Here is a 19,876-nt window from a genome sequence, read left to right on the forward strand (position 1 = left end):
TTCTAATTTAATGATAAGACTTTCTTTTCAGTATCTGGCAAGATAAAATTCTTAATCTGCGGAGAGCCTGGGTGGCTCAGTCGTTAAGCGTCTGCCTTCGGCTTAGGTCATGATCTCAGGGTCCTGGGACTGAGCCCCGCATCAGGCTCCCTGCTCCGCGGGAGGCCTGCTTCTCCCCTCTCCCACTCCCCCTGCTTGTGTTTCCTCTCTCGCTGTGTCTCTCTCTGTCAAATAAATAAATAAGATCTTTAAAAAAAAATTCTTAATTTGCAAACTTAAAAGTTGTAAGCAATGAAAATTATGGATAACAAATTTAGAGTAAACAAGTTATGCTGCAAAATTTACATTATCACTAAATTGGGTGAACCAGCACAATAAACAGCCAAAAAAAACCAAAACCCCAAAAACCCACTGTATGAATGATTATAGTGATAGTCACACAGGTACTTAGCATGTGTACCACAAAGGCACTAAGCAGTGCACTGTAAGCATGAAAATGATATTACAATCGAATTTGGGTTATAGGGGCTGACATCTTTCAGAAATGAAGAAATCTGCATAGTCTTATAGTATGAACTTTTTTACTCTAAATTTTAAAAGTTATTTCTGGCCTCTTTTGTATAAAATAAATCTTTTTGCTCTTAGTACACTAAGTAATACTATGTGATTTTAACTCACAGAGAAGCATTTTAAATGAATTGTTTTAGGGGTGCCTGGGTGGCTCAGTCGGTTAAGTGTCTGACCAGCTCAGGTCACCATCCCATGGTTCTGGGATCGAGTCCCACATCAGGCTCCCTGCTCCATGGGGAGCCTAATTCTTCCTCTGCCTGCCACTTCCCCTGCTTGTGCGTGCATGCACGCACTCTCTCTCTGTCAAATAAAATCTTAAAAAAAAAAAATAGTTTTAAACCAATGTATTCTGTATATGAACTTAAAAATAGGAAGCATTATTTAATTTTGTATAATTTAACAGTTGCTGGTTTCATTCACTTTTTAATTGAATTTAATGGCAAAACAGCTCCACTCAAGTGACCAACTGCATGGCAAAATTCTTTCTAGCAGGTGCTAAAAACAAAGAAACAAAAAAACTTTAAATTCATCAAAAATAAAAGAAATAAGCCATAATCAGAATCTGATTACTAAACATATCTGAATTTTATGGACCGTCATACTTCCTAACATACAAATCACACATCTTCAGTTCAACTTTTCTCACTTAAAAGATAATTTGATGTTTTCATATAGAAACCTATTATGAAATTTGTGGATCATTCTTTTAGCACTTGAGTGAGATATGGAGATGTAAAAGAAATTAAACATAAGCTTATCCTTTACTTGTCTTTCTTAGTATTGTATTTCTGCCAAATTACTTGCATTCCTTCTAAGGCATGCTCATTTACACTGTCAATTTTTAATTGCTAGGAAACCAACACAAAGCACCGTTATTTTTGGTATTTATGTTCTATAAAGTTTCTGTGAAGACTGGACTAGTGAATGCGGAGTCATTAGCTCGTAGGGGCAATCAGGGTTAGGTTCCTGTGAACCTCTTAGTGTCAACTGATCAGTACATAACCTTGTTTTATATGTGTTTCTGTTTAAGACACCTTATTTAATATATATTATAGGGTCATTAACATTGAACTTATGGAACACCACTATAACTCATGGCTGAATAAAGATTAGCTAGCTCATGTATTTTCTCTGTTAAGATATATCAGAATCTTATTATACTTAGGAACACTAGAAAGCACTTCAATGCTGCCATTGGAGGCCATCTTAAACAGTGAAATCACCAACAAAAAGCACATAAAAAATGAAAAAAACAAAAACAAAAACACGGCACTAAGTAGATCATTAAAATGACACAGTATGAAAGCTGAAATAAGAAGGCAGTGTGTTGTCTTGTTCCTCAGCTGGGAACATGTGTTGGATGACTCAAAATTCTCCCCTGCTCTGTACATGCCTGCAAAAAACCATGAAAGCACCATGAATACTGATTTTAGGGTTAAAAATAGGCACGTTTTACAGCTGTAATAGGTGGAATATGAAAATGAGGCTTGACTGTACATATACTTGAACTTGTATAGGACGCTGCTAGACAATAGAAATCTTGCTATGAGATTTAAGATCTAGGGCTGTATTTATTTACTACCTTCTTATTAGACTTTAGTACAGTTGACCTGTGACTATTGATTTGAAATGCAGAGGTCCACTTAAATGCCGATTTTTTTTTTTGAGAAATACAGTACAATACTATAAATGTAGTTCCCGTACTATTTTCTTAATAACATTTTCTTTTTTCAGTTTATTTTATTGCAAGAATACAGTAATACATCTATAATATATGTGTTAAAAGATTGTTTATGTTATCACTAATGCTTCTGGTCAACAGCTGTCTATTAGTAGTTAGGTTTGGGGGAGTTAGAAGTTACATGTGGATTTCCAACTGCATGGTACCGGTCAGCTCCACTAACCTCAGCATTGTTCAAGGGTCAACTGTATATCCTTTTTCTAATATGTACTATGCAGAAATAAAACCACTGAAACAGGATAAAGCCTTAAACACACACTGGATGTACATGGAGTAAGAAGGCAGATTATCAATCACAACATGCTTTTGTCATTTACCTTCAAAAACTTCAGGTGCCATCCAAGCAGCACTCCCCTTGTTATTGGTCATATGAGTCTGAATATCACAGGCTGTACCAAAGTCACAGATTTTTAATACTGTCCCGCCTGCAACCAGCAGCAAGCTATTTACAAAAAACAAAAACAAAGGTTGTAAAACCAATACTTGATATCTACAATAAAAGAAGAGACATTTGTGGTTAAGCAAAATGTCATCATTCAACTCTTGTCAAATGCTTCCTGGTCACCCAAATAGCTAAATGGTTAAGAGGAATATTAGCAAAAAATAAATGACCTTAACCTAGTTCTCTTAGGGAGACTGCTAGATCCACATTTTGATGTCTCCATCTCTATCTCCATAATCTTTCCTGACCATACATCTCCCTGGGCCAAAATAAAACATAGGGTTTAAAAAAGTCCTAGTAGGTCAACATTATGTGTCCTAAAATGGAAGTAAATGGATATCAGTACCTTCGTAAATCACTTGTCCCCTAAACTCAATCTACCTACTGTAGTGTTTTTCAAGCTGCAGGCAGAAACCTAGTCATAAAATTTAAATCATAAAAATCTAGATCAAAGATCTGGAAACTTAAGTCACAAAACTCATTCAGCAGACTATAACAGCATTTAAAAAAACAATAGAAAATATCAAAATGCATCACAACTAGTAAAATTAAATACTGTTTGATGTATGTTGTTTCAGTTTTATACACATTAATATGTATACATGATAGACTGTGAAGTATTTCTTATTGTGGATCATGGTTCAAATGTTTGCAAACCTGTTTTGTTCTTATTAACCTTATGGTGAATAGAGATAAGTCTTTAGCCTACTGTTGCCAGACTGGTTAGCTGTTCACTGACCCCATTTCCTTTCCCTCCTGGGCATGAAAGATTACCCTTTCCAGACTTCTGAGTAGTTAGATGGCTATATGACCATTCTATCCAACGGGTTGTAGGTAGAAGTGATGTACTTCACTTTCAAGCCTGGCCATAAAAATCTCCCACATACATGTATTCCTTTTCCTTTCCTCATATGCCACTGAATGCAGAGGATTTTGAAACTACAAGGAGCCTGGGATCCTGAGCCACCATGTGAGAAACTATTTCATTTTGGACTTCATATGACTAAAAAAAATAAACTTGTATTTTGTAAAGCCATGAGATTTTAGAGCTTACCTATTGTAACAGTGCCACTCTAACCAATATAAGAAATTGGTATAGAAGTGGATGCTGCTATAACAAAAATCTAATATATTTGATATTAGCTTAGCAGTAGGCGACAAGAAAGCTAAAATTGGAGGCTGGAAAGATAGAGATCCATGTAATGACATGGCAAAACATCTGGTAAAATCTGTCTCCTATGATAATTTGTGACCCTGAAGGACTGGAAAAACTGACTGCTTCTAAACTCCAAATAGCAGGAAATAAGACTGACAAAGGCCCTTAAGACTCAGTACTGCAGCAAAGAACAAATTAAGAGAAAGAACTTCCCACCTACACTTGATGATTTCACGGTGCCTCTGTTCAGTTGAGAAAAGGCAATGTGGCCAGAAATCAAATAAACCAGGTTCAAGATTTTGTCTAAGAATGAATTCTGGTAAAAGTCACAGGCACATGAAACTGACTGGAACCAGGGAGATCACAAGTCTACTTTTGAGGAAATCAGTATTGCCAAAGGAACCACAAATTTCTAATTAAAAGACTTTTGATTATTTTGAGTCTTACAACAATCCTCAGGACCCCAGATCTACACAAGCAAGGTGCAGCTGTGAAAACCATACAGCTTCGGAGGAGAGTATATGCCAATACCCACATCTGACATGGTATGAAGAACACACAAAGAGGAACCTACAAAAGGGTGAAGCTTGGAGTCATGAGCAATGGATAAGGGAGTTCCTTTTCAAGGGCCAAAGGAAGATCTGATCAAGACCCCTCTCACAAATCCAGGGCAGAGGGACCAGACAATGCCAAGACTTCAACCCTATAGACTAGTAACTGCTGTATGCTTCCATGCTTCCCTGTTCCCAGTGGAAACTTTTACTGATTGTCCTGTCTTTCTGCTATTATGCATTGTTTGGGTTGGGAGAGAGGTGACAGATAACTTGTCCTTTTAATTCATTTGTTTCCAAACTATGGGAGGCCACATCTAGACCAGTTGGAGGACCGCATGTCATCCTGAGATGTTCATCCTGGATGAACTGGATGGTGACTGCAAGAGCCTTTGGGATGTTTAACTGGCAAAGAGCAATGTGTGGTTCTCACCTGTGGTTAGAGTAGTACATACTCTGGGTGACTGGGACTGGCCAGTTGCTCATAAAAGCCATCCCCTTCTTCCTCTGGGGCATATAAGACATTTCCCAACCTCTCCTGTAGGTAATTATACCTAAGACTGAGTTGTGGCCACTGATATGTGGGTAGCGGGAGGGTCACTTCTGGCTCAAAAAACCTCTCGTATGTGATCTCCATTCTCTTTATCTGCTGGCTGAATACGTAAGTTCCCAAAGTCCTGGAGGATGGCAGAAGTACAAGACGGAGGGAGCTTAACTGGGTCCCTGAATGACAATATGGAAGATCATCTGCCAAACAGGAACACCTGTTTTGGATTTCACATGCATGAGCAATAAATTTCTACTGTGATAAGCCCAGTATGAGCTACAGCAGCTGGTGCTCAAACAATATTCCTATTATGATTCCTTTAAAGAAACTGATACTCAGAGTCTTAGTTTTTATATCCCAATGTAACTTATTACTCCTATAAAAACTGAAATCAGTATAAGGCATTTTAAAAGTGTAAAAAGAACTATGAAAGTAAAAGACAATTTTATTAGCTTATTAAAGAGTTAAACGTTTAAAAATAAATGTGTAAAACACTTTCTATATCATTACCTAAAAAGCTTACAGTCATGTATAAACAAGAAGTAATTCTACTTGTTTTCTGTAAACAAGTAGAAATAATTCTTTATTTTGAATCCCCTTCAACCACCTTCTCTTATATATAGCCAACATTTATCTTAATGTATGTTTACTTATTTTGTTTCACCATTCCTTCTTGAATCTTATACTTGTCTTATGTAATCATTTTCTTTCTTCCCCAAATACCTTCAGTTAAGGTCCATTTATAGTGAATTCTCTTGTTTCAAAGCATCTTTAACTCACACCCTCCTCCTTAAAAACTAATTTAGGGTCGGTACACTATTTTCTCTCAGCTCTGTGAAGTTATGATTCCAGTTTTCTAGCTTCCACTAATGGTGCTGGAAACTATACTTCAGTCTGTCAATCCTTTGTAGGTAATCTCTTTTCTGATTAGCTGATTTAAAAATCTCCCTTTTGTTTTTGTTGTTCTGAATCCTCACTAAGGTGTGTCATAGGGTAGACTTCTTTTCATTTATCCTGTTTAGAAATCATACCTTTGTTCAGAAAATCCCTGGCCAATCCCTCTTGAATTATAAACTCTCTCCATCCTATTTTCTTCTACTGGAGTTCTCTGTTGTCTGTCCTGTCTTTCCTTTCCCTGTGATCCTTAACCTATCATTTTTCTCATTTATTTATTTGTTTTTGTTGCATTCTGGGTTGAACTGTTTCCTCTTTTTCCCCAGGTTCCTTAGAGGAGAAATAAGGTACACTAGTGAGAACAGTCATTCTAAGAGCTGAAACCTATGTAGAATGTATCAGATTAGACATGAGAGTGACAAGTTGTACCCAGAAGGGACACTTTAAAGCTACCTGTATCGGGCGCCTGGGTGGCTCAGATGGTTAAGCGTCTGCCTTTGGCTCAGGTCATGATCCCAGAGTCCTGGGATCGAGTCCCGCATCGGGCTCCCTGCTCCTTGGGAGCCTGCTTCTCCCTCTGCCTCTCTCTCTCTCTCTCTCATGAATAAATAAAAATAAAACCTTAAAAAAAAAAGCTACCTGTATCAAGAGAATGCAATACTTGAGACTGATTTCCTAGGGGAAACCTCTTATATGAGGACTGATGTGGTGGCGGGGGAGTGCGGAGAGAGAGAATGGCATGTGGACTTTTTTTTTTTTACTCTGTCACAAGTGGATAAAGAAGAAAAAAAATCAGAGAGGAAAGGGGACAATATCACATGTATGTTTTAATTGAGTACTTATGCAAACAAAAAACCCCCAAAGTTTCAGCCTTTTAAAGTACTTATTTAGGGAGTTTTGAAGTTCTTTCAAAGTCTAATATGAAGAAATACAGAATATTTCAATTTCTACCCAGATGCCGGAAATATTCTTTTGCCTTCCTCTAAAATGGCAAATAATAACCACTCTGTAAATTTTAACCATTCTGTAAAGAATGTCTACTACATGTGGACATTGTACTAGCTATTAGGAATATAGTGGGGAATAAGACAAATTTGTTTCTGTTCTTATAGAACTGTCTGGGGGCAACAATATATACAGCAGGCACAAAATAAGATTTCGAGGCTAACCAATTATAGAAGTATGCTAATCTACGGCAGGAGTTATTAAAATAAAAATTTGATTAAAATTAAAATCCTACTAAAGACATTTTAAAATGCAAGCTTAGATAAATAAATAATGAAAGTGAGTTAAAAATAAACACTCTCAAGCCAAAAGGGAAGAGAAAAGAGAGTCAAGTGCCAACAATTAGCTTGAATTAGGAAGTGGGCGGGAGGTTTGGGGGGTGGGAGAGACAGAGATAGACACCACACTATTAGGACTTACTTTGGTGGTTTCAGGTCCCTGTGAATTAGAGCTTTGGGTTGCATGCTGTGAAGATAAGCCACTCCTTGGGAACACTGTAAACACCAACTCATTGCATGGGCAGCAGTGTAATATGGCAATGGTTCAGCACCATGCAGCACTGCAAAAGAAAGGCACAAACTAAAAAGAACTTTATTGCATATAACAAAAGACACAAGGTGAATGCGAGCACTATTGGAACACATGACTGGGTATTTTTCTACACATGCTCCCATCAGTCCTGCTTTTAATTCTTTTCTAAATACAAAGATGGAAATATCTAATAATTTCAAATGGGTAACTACCACATAAGTACCTAAAATGTAATAGTACTTCTATTAGATGTTATACATACACTCTAGCAAAATTAATATGAATTACCACATTTTTCCACATTGACAGTCTTTCACACAATAATATAAATTATAAGCAATGTGATGGCATGCTACTGTAAGAGATACAGAGAAGTAGTACAAAAAGAAATAAAACAATGTGTATCAAGATGTTTACAACTATGCTTTCTACATTAGCTAAAAACTAGAAATAGTTCAACTAAGTAAGACAATGGAGTATTAGAGATACCCATTAACAATGATGAACACATGAGCAGTAAATATAAGTAAAATTTACGTAAAATGTTAATTTAAAAAATAAAATGCAACCATTTATTTCATATAAAGGCAACAATTAATATACTTACTATATGGCTGGTGTTTCTTAAGAGTGAAAAAGTTAGTTCTGTTCTATAAAAATAACTAAATGACCTAGTTTCTTTCGTTGTTATAATTAAAATGTTTTGTGAAGTGAGTTTTCACAATTTTATTTTTTGTAAAGACAGCAAATTAAGCAAAATGAAATGGAAGAAAGTATGGCTAAAGAGTTCTCAAATGAGGAGGCTCAAAGCTAAGAAAGGGCAAAAAGAAAAACATTAAAAGTATGAAGAGATTTTAAAATTTAAAAAGCAAATTTTACTTTACTTAACTGCTTTTAACATCATGAAAAATACCATCAATTGAAAAGATTGATAGACTTCTAAATTTCACATACTAATGTTGTAACATCTCATCTTTTCATTTCTAATTTTAGATTTTTTTAAAATTACCTCCTTTTGAGATTCTGAAGGTAAACTGTGAAGAACATTAAGTAACTAACAGTGTGTATTAAAAGCTTTTCAATGATTTTACTCTGTTAGATAAAGACAGGTCTAATGACACTCACCATTATATAAAGAACCCCCTTCAGCATATTCCATCACAAGACACACCTAAAAGAAACATGTGTCAGTATAATAATTAACCACAGGGCTGTAACATCTTAGGTGACTTGAGAGATAACTGAGTTCAATCTTTAATTTTATAAATGCATTAAAAATTATTCTTTTGGTCCCCACTATGTGAATGGTACTAACGGAAAAAGAAGGGGATCTATGACCTAAGGCCTTATCTTGTAAGGGCCTACTGTCTTAAGAGTGGGGGTGTATGTAAAGACATAATTGCAAGTCCTCTGAGAACATTCTCCAGGGCTGAGTAGATGCTGTCGCAGAACATCATAAGCCTCATAAGATGAGGTTATTGGATAAGACCACCCAAGATAACTCCTCCAATATATTGTGCTGCTAACAGTAACAGAAACAAATATATAAAATCTAATTTTTAAAAAAATAACAACAGATCAAAACAGTTTCATAAACTACACACCTGCAAACATTTACTATGTCAATGCTTACAGACAGGTGACAATGAAAAAGTGACAAACTTACTGGATTCAAGCAGGCTCCATATAGCTTCACAATATTAGGATGGTTCACACGGGATAACTGTCGAAGCTGTAACAAATTAAGGTTTCTTTTAAAAGATGCTAACTTTTGAGGAACTGATTACATTACATCCTTACAATTTTAGGGTGTACAAAACATCAGTTTAATCATTCAACAATCATTATTTACTATGTAGCAGGCACTGTGGTATAAATGGCTGCCCAGAATGGCAAAGATTCCCTGCCCTAGAGCTCTCACAATTTACTTGGGAGATAGGCATGCAAACAAATAATTAAGCCAAAATGCAAAGTGCTGTAACAGGAGTTACGAACAAGCCACGATAAGTACAAGTAAGAAAAAATAAACTTTAACCAGAAACATTAGGACACCATCCCAGAGATGGCACTGAACTTAGTTAGCCAAGGCAGAAGAATCTATGTCACCGTCATCACCTTCCGAGCTATGGCTGCAAAGTCCACCTAACTCTGTGCCAGGCCCTGGTGGGCACTTGATAGATTGTGTTTAATTCTCACAACTCTGCAAGAGCGGTATTGTCATTTCTACCTTTAAGAAAAACGGACCTTTAAGATAAGGCTCAGAGAAGGTTAAGTGAGCGGCTCAATATCCTACAGCTACCGCCAGGGTTTGAACTTTGGTCCATCTGACTTAAAATCTGCACTCTTTCTGCATATGTGTATTGTCTTCTCTACGTCCTTCTCCCATCTCTTGAATTAATTGCCTTCTGTCCATTCCCACGATCACTGCCTTAGTAATTCTTCCAACATGAACTGCTGCAGTAATTACTAGGGTATTTTCCCAGCTGTATTCCCTACTTCCTTGTGGTAGTACCAGGTACCTAAGCAAATAATCCTCCCCAATCCAAAGAATCACACTGAGGTCAGTGAGGGTTTGGCTGTACTGTTTCTCGTGCTCTACACCTGAAACTTCTATTAATGTGTCCCTCCAAACTGCACCTTACTCTTTCTTCTCTCTCCCCTCTCTTCCTCTTTTTCTCTATTATCCACACTATACTGCTGGCGTATATGCTAAGGTAAACCTTTTTATTATTTGCTACTAGAAAGTTGTATTTCTCTACAGTCAACATTTGTGTATTTTCAGTCCTAACACAACAATTAATATCACTATTTATTATATTCATTTATTATACACATAATTATTATATTTCATCTTCTAAAGGTTTAGCACTGAGCTTCGGATAGTAGATTATGTAAGCATTTATTTCTGCTCCTTCCCCAAATCCCACCAAGATATTAAAGGCATTTTTTCAAGGCACAAATTCAGAAGGATGAAGAGAATGTGAAATGAGAAAAGAGCACACATTTTTGGAAGTTGGAAAGCAAATGACTAACAATAACTGACACAGCACACCTAAAAGAAATGAGAAAAAGTGAGCAGAAATTAGATTAAGCTCATAAAACCTCCAAAGGGTTGGGAGTGGTGGGAGTGGTGGTAGTACCAGGTACCTAGGCAAATAAGCCAACAAAGGAACAGAGAGATTAGTTGAAAGGCAGACCAGATTCTCTCCCTTCCTGACTTCAGTTTAGTGACTGCCTATTTATCATCCAAACAATTAGAGATTGATTCTTTGTTATAACAAAGAGTCTCTGGATTGGGGGACACCAAACGCAACTAAGGGATGAGCTCAAAGTAGTTGCCTCTGAGAAGCAGAAAACTTGATGGGAGGAGGTCTAGAGAATTAAAGTTTTTAAAATAAGACTATGTGGAGAACTATTTGACAATCTGAATTACCTGTACATATAACCTCGATAAAATTTTTTTCATCCAAGCTATTATAATCTTTTTGACTCCTAATTCTTAGCATTTAACACATATGCTTCTAGCTAGTTTTGTGAAAGTGCCAATGCACTTTTAGACCTTATTTAAACCATAAACAAAAATCATGAATAAGGCAAGGCTGAGGCCACTCTAGGAGCATATTACCAGAGATGATCTTTTCTTCATGGGACCCCAAATTATCAGCATTTCTCAACTCATTTAATTAATTACAAAAATCCACTTTATCGTATCCTAAGTTTTCATTCTCCATATTTTGGATTTAAAAATATCATAAAGTATATTTGCAAGTTATAATTAAATACAATCACAGATATAAATTTAGAAAGGTTTGTAAGGTAAAGACCACTTATCCATTGGCCAATGAGAAAAAAAACCCCAAAATTTAAGGAACTGCCATGATCTAATATACAAAATAGTATAAAATTAATAAAGAATAAATCTGACAATACAATTACTATTGATTACTGAATTCATGATTATTGAATTCTCCTTCATCAAATCTGTAAGAGAACAGAGTTCTAGATTTTCATGCTAAATGAGAAAAAAATTAAATTCGAAATTATTTCCCTGTAAAGTGATCTCATTTGAATTTCTAAAAATATTGTCAAAAATGAATGCATAAAATTTCCCTTCTTAATTTTAGATAATGGGAGAGAATACCATTTCCTTTCTATTTTAAAATTTAAATCCTATGCCTTGAAATAGATCTGAATTACACGGATGAGACTGTATTTTAATTCAGGGATGAATTCATTTATGTAGTTAAGAGTCTCCCCCCCCCAGTTTTTAATCAGAATTAAGAGTGTGAATGAAAAATGTTTCTATAGCATTATCTTTGGTTCAACCAAATTGCTGCGGTTCAAGTATACAGAGAAATGACAACTGGGAAACAACTTTTTCATAATATTAAATTCACAGAGTATCTTAGGTGAAGAATTATATATTAGAAATATTTCAACTTACCTCTACAATAAAAGCTTTCCTCTCAGATTCACTTTCTATTTGTTTAATAGCAACATCTTTTGCTCTCCAGTTAGCTTTGCAAACCACTCCAAAGGCTCCTCTTCCAACAACCTGAGTTAAAAAACAAAAAACAAAAATACCCATGAGAATCAGAAATAAATAGATCCTGCCCAACATATAAACACTGAAGCCGACTTGAAAGACTTATTGAAATCATCACTATCTGGATTTGCCACTGAGCAAGTACAAAGTTTCATTAAAGTGAGGAAATAATGAAATGAACTTATCTCTATCTTTTTGAAAGTTTATGGTCTAGCCAGCTCTTCAATGTCAGGTAAAACCAAACAACAGACAACAAAGACTCCTGGAGCAAGAAAACAAATTAAAACAGGCAAGATGAGGGAGAGGATAGAGAGATGATGTTTGGGAAAATAAATATAAAAAGCAAGAACATACAATCAATGTTTTTAAGCTATTTAAAAACAGCTTTTGAATAATTCAGTAGGGGTATGAAATGGAGGTGAAAGGATAAAAATACAGATGATAAAAAGACTGGCCACTGTGAAGGCAAACAAAATATGGTATCACCTATACAACAGAATACATTCATCAAGAGAAAGAAATGAACTACTAACTGATACATGCTACAATGTGGATGAACACACTATGCTAAGTGAAAGAACCTAGACATAAGAAACCACATACTGTATGATTCCATTGACATGAAAAGGCAAATCCATAGAAATAGAAAGTAGATCAGTGGTTGCTTGGTACTGACAGTGAAAATTGGGAATAACTGTAAATGGGTAGGATGAATATTAATTAGGGGGATGAAAATGTCTGAAAACTGATTTATGGTGACAGTTGCATAACTTGGCAAATTTGTACAAATGGCTAAACAGATCAAGTGAGTGAATTTTATGATATGTAAAATATCTCATTAAAGTTATTTTTGCAAGTTCTAAAGTAAAGATCGGCCATATGTTGTATTACCGTTGACAGCTAAGTGATGGGTACCTCATGGGTTCATTGCTCTCTCACGCTATGTTTTCTACTTTCACATATGTTTGAAATTTGCCATAAAATAAAATCAACAAAAGAACAGTTTTTGATCCGTGTAAAACAAAATCATTAGGTTTTTATCACTGTAAAGGATCTTAATTAAGTGTCATCTACTCCAATTTTTCAGCTTCTAATGTATCTAAGTACTTTGTGTCAATGTTTTTTCCTTAAGTGAAATACCTACCTCTCTGTACATCTCTCATTTATGATGTACTTTCTATGTAGTGCTTTACATACATTACCTCATTTACACAACCACAGGAGACAGGTACTAATGCTATTCTTTTTTTACAGATAAAGTAACCTAGTTTTAAAGTAAACTAACTTGCCCAAGGCTATATTAGTAAAGAACAGTTTGATGCCACAGAGTTTAACACCAGAATGTTAAGGATCCTAATATACACACATATATCTCTAGTCTATGTCAGAAAAGTACCAGTTATCTTTCCTTGGAGAAATTTTCACTTTAGACAAACTTACAAGAACAAATCCCTGGGCACAAAGCTCTTCTGTAACAAAGCTGGCTATATTTACATCAGAACTCTTTTTAGAGTAAGAAGAAAGTGCTAATAACTACTGGGACAGTAGCTTGAAACTGGGATGTATGGCTACTCTAGCCATAGCTCAAATTCTGTTTCATACATTACACAAAGCAGTATGGACATTTCTCATGTTAAATAATGTATAAAACTACCCAAATGGTTAACCATGTACCAGGTACTAGTCTATGCACTTTTCAGGCATTAACACATTCTTCTCTATTTTATTTTGTCATCTCTAAGTATTTTTTTAAGTTTTTAATTCCAGAATAGTTAACATACACTGTTATATTAGTTTCAGGTGTACAATATAGCGACTCAACAATCCTACATATTATTCAGTGCTCATCATGGTAAGTGTACTCTTTAATCCCTGTCACCTATTTCACCCATCCCCTCTGGTAACCTTCAGTTTGTTCTCTACAGTTAAGAGTCTGTTTCTTGGGGCACCTGGGTGGCTCAGTCGTTAAGCGTCTGCCTTTGGCTCAGGTCATGATCCCAGGGTCCTGGGATCGAGCCTCTTCTCCCTCTCCCACTCCCCCTGCTTGTGTTCCCTCTCGCTGTCTCTCTGTCAAATAAATAAAAATCTTAAAAAAAAAAAAGAGTCTGTTTCTTGGTTTGTCTTTTTATTTTTCCTTGGTTCATTTGTTTTGTTTCTTAAATTCCACATATGAGTGAAACCATAGGGTATTTGTCTTTGACTGATTAGCTTGGCAGAATACTCTCTGGCTATATCCAGGTTGTTGAAAATGGCAAGATTTCATTCTTCTTTATGGCTGAATGATATTCCTGTGTGTGTGTGTGTGTGTGTGTGTGTATGTACACACACCACATCACCTTTATCCATTTGTCAGTCAATGGACACTTAGGCTACTTCCATATCTTGGCTATTGTAAATAATGCTGCAATAAACCTGGGGGGGGGCATGTATCCCTTTGATTAGTGTTTTCATATTTTTTGGGTAAATACGCAGTAGTGCAATTACTGGATCACAGGGTAGTTCTATTTTTAACTTTTTAAAGAACTTCTATACTGTTTTCCACAGTGGCTATACGAGTTTGCATTCCCACCAACAGTGCATGAGGGTTCCTTTTTCTCCACATCCTCACCAATACTTGCTCTTTCTTGTTGTTTTTGATTTTAGCCACTCTGACAGATGTGAGGTGACATCTCATTATAGTTTTGAACTGCATTTCTCTGATGATGAGTGATGTTGATCATATTTTCATGTGTCTGTTTGGCCATCTGTATGTCTTCTTTGGAGAAAGGTCTGTTCGTGTCTTTGGCCCATTTTTTAATTGGGTTGTTTTTGGGTGTTGAGTTATATCTCTTGTAAGAGAAAGAAACCAACATCAGTCATTTCCACTAGTCATCCAGTTACTTTAACATGAATGGGTACTGGCTAAACCTGGCACCATCAGAGTAAGGGAAAGAGCACATCTGGGCTCTAAACCCCAACAGACTTGAGTTTGAATATAGGTTCTGTCTACCTATTAGCTATTAATGCTGGGGAGATTAACATCTCTGTGCTTCTGTTTTCTTAAAAGGGAGATGCTTACAGTGTCCTCCGTGATATTTATAGGGTTCATAAGAAAGCCAAAGCCATGCATTTTCTTAAATCCTACAAAAGAATAAGTGCTTAGTGTTAGGTATGAATCAGTGTACGGAGCTATATTACTCATTTCTCTTACAATTAGCCATAATGAGTAGCAAACAGGTCCTGAAACAAATTTCAACTTTATGGCAACATTAGGCTAAGAAGGTATGGATGGAGACCAGACATCTATTGATATTACTATGAGATAATGATTATGAGTTTAAAATATTCTTCAACCATGTATTTAAAGGTGCCTCATAGCAACTGGTACTTAGTAGGTCTCCTCCTGTTTTATTTTCCTATTCTCAGGAGTGTCCATGAAGGAATTCCAAACATTACATTTGTGGATCATTCACTTGTCACAAAAACTGTTAGGTGTTGTATGACTAGCTGTGATCCACAAGTGCCATCTAGTGCTGAGATAATGGCTGAAATCATGTGGACAAATGAGGACATGATGAACTTTCCTCCATTTGCTTCAGGAAGCAATTTTTGGAAACACTTTGAAATATAAAACAGGCATATACATGTAAGATGAGAGCCCATGGCTTTAAGAAGCCACCACTCATGTTAGGGCTATAAGATACTTCACATATATAGTGAAACAACAGATACAAAATGATAGTAAAGAAAGTATAAGATGCCTAAAGGTTGTATACATAAACTGAAATGCATGATAAAAAAAATAACTGCTATGAATTCAAAGGAGTGACATTAGAAGCATAGAGTCAATGCTTAAAGAATTAAATTTCTGTGTATCTAATGATTCTGATTGCCAATTCCAGTGAATGAAGGGGACTTTCTCCACACCACCAAGCAATGCTCAGACACCAGCTGGGTTTCTTATAATTCAGTATAATTCAGTCCTACCTGGACATAGTATCAGATCCTGCAGGTTAAGGGCTCAGTTCTGTAAGACTGCCCCTTCCTCCCACAAACTTCAGATGCCAGTCACAAGCCCAGGTATCACTTGTGCTTCTGACCAATGGTTACAGATTGGAGGTTCCAATGACTCCCTCCTTGGGTTCACTTAATTTGCTAGAGCAGCTCATAAAACTCAAACATTTTACTTACTAGATTACCAGTTTATTATAAAAGGATATAACTCAGGAACCACCAGATGAAGAGAACCATAGGGTAAGGTATGCAGAAAGGGCGCAGAGCTTCCGTGAGCTCTCCAGGCAAGCCACTCTCCTAGCACTTCTATGTGTTCACCAACCCGGAAGTTCTCTAAACACTGTTCTTTTGGATTTTTATAGAGGCTTCATTAGACAGGTATGATTGGTTAAATCTTTGGTCACTGGCAAGTGATCTGACCTCCAGTCTCTCTCCTTGAATCTCCTCTCCCCTCCTTGGAGGTTAGGGGGATGGAACTGAAAGTTCCAACCTTCTAATCACAAAGTAGGTTCTCCTAGCACCAGCCCCCATCCTTTGGTAGGGTTCAAAAGTAGCCTCATTAACATAACAGAAAGAGAGAAGGGAGAGAGAGAGAAACATATTTATATCTCTCTTCACTTAGGAACTTCTGAGGGTTTTGGGAGCTGTGAGCTAGGAACTGTGAAAAAGGCCAAATATATGTAAGAAATATACTATTTGGTCATTCAGAATGCAGTAACAAAAAAACCTCCCATTTTCTCAAAAGGCATAAATGTAGAGACATTAAGAGTAACAAGAAAAAAAAAATAAAGAACTGACCTTGTGAGATAGAGAAATAATTCAAGACAAAACAACAGTGTTAAAATAATTTTTTAAATACTTAACAGCTGAAGTGAGCCAAAGTTGAGTCTATGATGGTGGCTGAAGAAACACCCCCTCCTCTTCAGGGATAGGCTTAGGGATTCAGGATAGATTTAGGGATTTGAGGGCAGAAAGAATTTAACCCTCCCACTTCTCAAAGAGATCCCTAAGAGAGGGCAGCCTCAGGCAGCTTAGCTAACAAGGGAAGCTACAGATGATTGAGAATGCAAGGGAGACAGACAAAGGGAGGCCCTACTCAGGTTCTCTCAGCCCCAAGAGAACAAGGAAATGATACAAAAAACTCTTGCCAAGAGAAAAGTGAGGCAACTGAAAATAAGAATTTTCTGAACTGTTGGAAGGAGGCTATTGTAGAGCAAACTGTTGGAACCTATCATCACAGGCTGTGGGATGGTAGATAACTCAAACACAGGGAGCTAAATGCAGAGCTCAGCTGAGTTTTGGAGAATCAATGAAAGCCAAGGGGGGAAGGCCTAGTCAGTAAACAAGAGAGAAATAGGTAAGTTCTCCTTTCAAAATGGGTAAGGGTGAGGTTCATGCCAAGAGAATAATGAACTTAATTTGTTTACTCCTTACACTAGTAGTTTTTGAATGTCTACTATATCCAGCTACAATTTAGGATACCAGAGATACAGCAATAAATAAGACAAAGGCCCTGATCTACATGGAATGTGCTTTTAATGAAGGGAGGTGGGGGGGAAGACAGTCAATGGACAAAAAGATGAATGAGAAAAATATCAGATTGCAAAAAAATGCCATGGAGAAAACAAAAAGTGAGGATGATAGGACAAAGAGACTAGTGGAAACTTTGAGATGGACAGTATGCAAGGCCATCTCAGGAGGTTACTAACTTGATATCTGAATGATACAAGGAACCAATCAAAGAAGAAACAAGTAATGCGAAGGCCCTAAGGAGGGGTGGAAATAATCCCTCATTCCCTATTCAACAATATTTGAACTCCATCTATAGACTAGGTGGTATCCTAGACACTCAGGATACAGAAGTGAACAAAATAAACCATAATCCTTGTTCCTACTGCTTATATTCTTGTGGACAGAGACAAAGAGGGAGCAAGATATACAAGAAAACACATATATTTTAGTAAATAACAAGTGTGCTAAGAAGAAAAGGAGAAAAATCTTGTGTGTACACACGTGTATGCACTACTCACCCTGCCAATTTTAAACAGGGTAGTCCTGTAAAGCTGCACTGAGAAAGGTAACATTTTAGCGATGACCTAGAGAAATACTTGGAGGGTTTGGTGTGGGCAGTGCATAGTGGGAGAAGGGATGAGTGATGCAAGATAAGGCTGGAGAGACAGGCAGAGTCTGGATCCTGAATGGCTCTCTGCATCACAAAAAGGAGTTTGGATTTCAGTCTAAGTGCAATGGGAAGCAAAAGGAGGAGTTTAAGAAGGAAAGATGTGATATGATTTTTATTAAAAAAATCATTCTAGCTCTTACATGAAAAATGGATTGTAGGGAAGCTAGAATATATAGAGAGACTAGATAGGAGGCTATTATCGCAGCTTAAGCAAGAGAGAGTAGCTGTGAGGACAAGACTGATGGTAGTGCAGAAAAATGGGCGGATCTGGGATATGTTTGACAGGGTTAAACGAGCTTGCGAGCACCTGAGTGGCTCAGGTGGTTAAGCTCCTGCCTTCGGCTCAGGTCATGATCTCAGGGTCCTGGGATTGAGCCCCCCATCAGGCTCCTTGCTCAGTGGAGAGTTTGCTTCTCCCTCTCCCTCTGCTCCTCCTTCCCCGCTTATGCTTCTTTCTCTCTCTCTCCATCTCAAATTAAAAAGAAAAAAAAAAGAAAGAGCTTGCTGATGGTCTGCACACAGCAGGATGGGTGGAGAGAACGGATGAATCAAGGATAATGTCTAGATTAGGCAACAGCTTTATGAAGGAAAACAAAGAATGGAGCAAGTAGATTTTTTTTTTTAAGATAACACATTTAGCAACTAAATAACAGCATTTAGTTGGTTATTTCTAGTCAATCAACTGGTTCAGATTACCAAAAAATAGTATCTAAATACTGGGGCCCCGGAACTGAGTTCTGAAGAACTTCAACATCTAGAACACACAGGAGAAAGAACCAGCAAAATCTGGGAAGAAACAGTCAATAATGTAGCAAGCAACCCAGAAGAGTGTCACAAGAAGCCAAGGGAAGACTTCCAAAAAGAAAGCAAATGCAAAAACAGCAAAAGCATTAATTCAATGGCTCTCAAAGTGTGGTCTCTGGATCAAAAGCATCAGCATCACCGGGGTATTTGTGAGAAATATAAATTCTAAGGTTCCAACCCCTAAGTACTGAGTCTGAGGGTAGGGTCCAGCAATCTGTGTTTTAATAAGTTTTTCAAGCGATTCTGGTTTGAGAACTTTAGGTTATATTAAAAACATAATTAACGGTGAAACAAAATACTCTGGTGGAAGCCATCACAGAGACCAGTTGATATTATCTATGAAAAGTTGTCCAGAGCACTAAGGGGCCATCTTGGGCATGAAGAAAGGAAAAGGGGAATTCTTGTGAGCAACTCAATGTTTTTCTTGACATACAGGTCAGCAGAAATGAGTGGCATAGATGGCAAACTGAGACACATTGGCAACTGAAGTAAACAATGAAAACCAAATATTCAAATTACAAAACAAAGAAAGGAAGTCACTTTTTACTACCAAATTTCTAATTCAAGTTGACAAATCAAATATGCTTTTTGGATTGCATTCATATCCAAATAACATAAGTTTCTTTGACACAGTATCATTAACAATTATTTTGAATGACTTCTTTCCCCAAAGATCAATTTTCAGCAAGGGTGTAAAAAAGGGCACACATCCAAATTACAAGTATCTCCCCCATCACACATATCCATACAAAATGGCAAACCCAGAAATAAATACTAGATATTTTTCACAGTCCCTCATCTGTAAAAATAGAACAGAGGAATGCAAAGAGGACTTTGGTTTTAAAAGGGAAGTTAATTTAGAAATATTTCCTCCTAAATTTATGAATGTTTTCTAAATTAAAATGTTGTTAGAT

At 36.7% G+C, this 19,876-nt stretch overlaps 1 protein-coding gene across 2 annotated transcripts in view; it reads right to left on the reverse strand.

Moving 5' to 3' along the window:
* The window catches only part of MAP3K7 (mitogen-activated protein kinase kinase kinase 7), a 67,322-nt gene that overhangs the window by 41,925 nt on the left and 5,521 nt on the right, over positions 1 to 19,876 (reverse strand). For both annotated transcript variants that reach the window (XM_025862771.2, XM_025862778.2), the window contains exons 2-6: positions 11,882 to 11,992; positions 9,104 to 9,169; positions 8,563 to 8,608; positions 7,327 to 7,465; positions 2,629 to 2,753 (exon numbers count right to left, since the gene is read on the reverse strand). In XM_025862771.2, the coding sequence (XP_025718556.1) occupies positions 2,629 to 2,753; positions 7,327 to 7,465; positions 8,563 to 8,608; positions 9,104 to 9,169; positions 11,882 to 11,992 (487 nt within the window). The remainder of the gene's footprint in view (positions 1 to 2,628; positions 2,754 to 7,326; positions 7,466 to 8,562; positions 8,609 to 9,103; positions 9,170 to 11,881; positions 11,993 to 19,876) is intronic.

This window comes from Callorhinus ursinus, unplaced genomic scaffold (genome assembly GCF_003265705.2).
Source record: "Callorhinus ursinus isolate GAN/ISIS: 27379988/994484 unplaced genomic scaffold, GSC_fseal_2.0 scaffold6, whole genome shotgun sequence".
Lineage (NCBI taxonomy): Eukaryota > Metazoa > Chordata > Mammalia > Carnivora > Otariidae > Callorhinus > Callorhinus ursinus.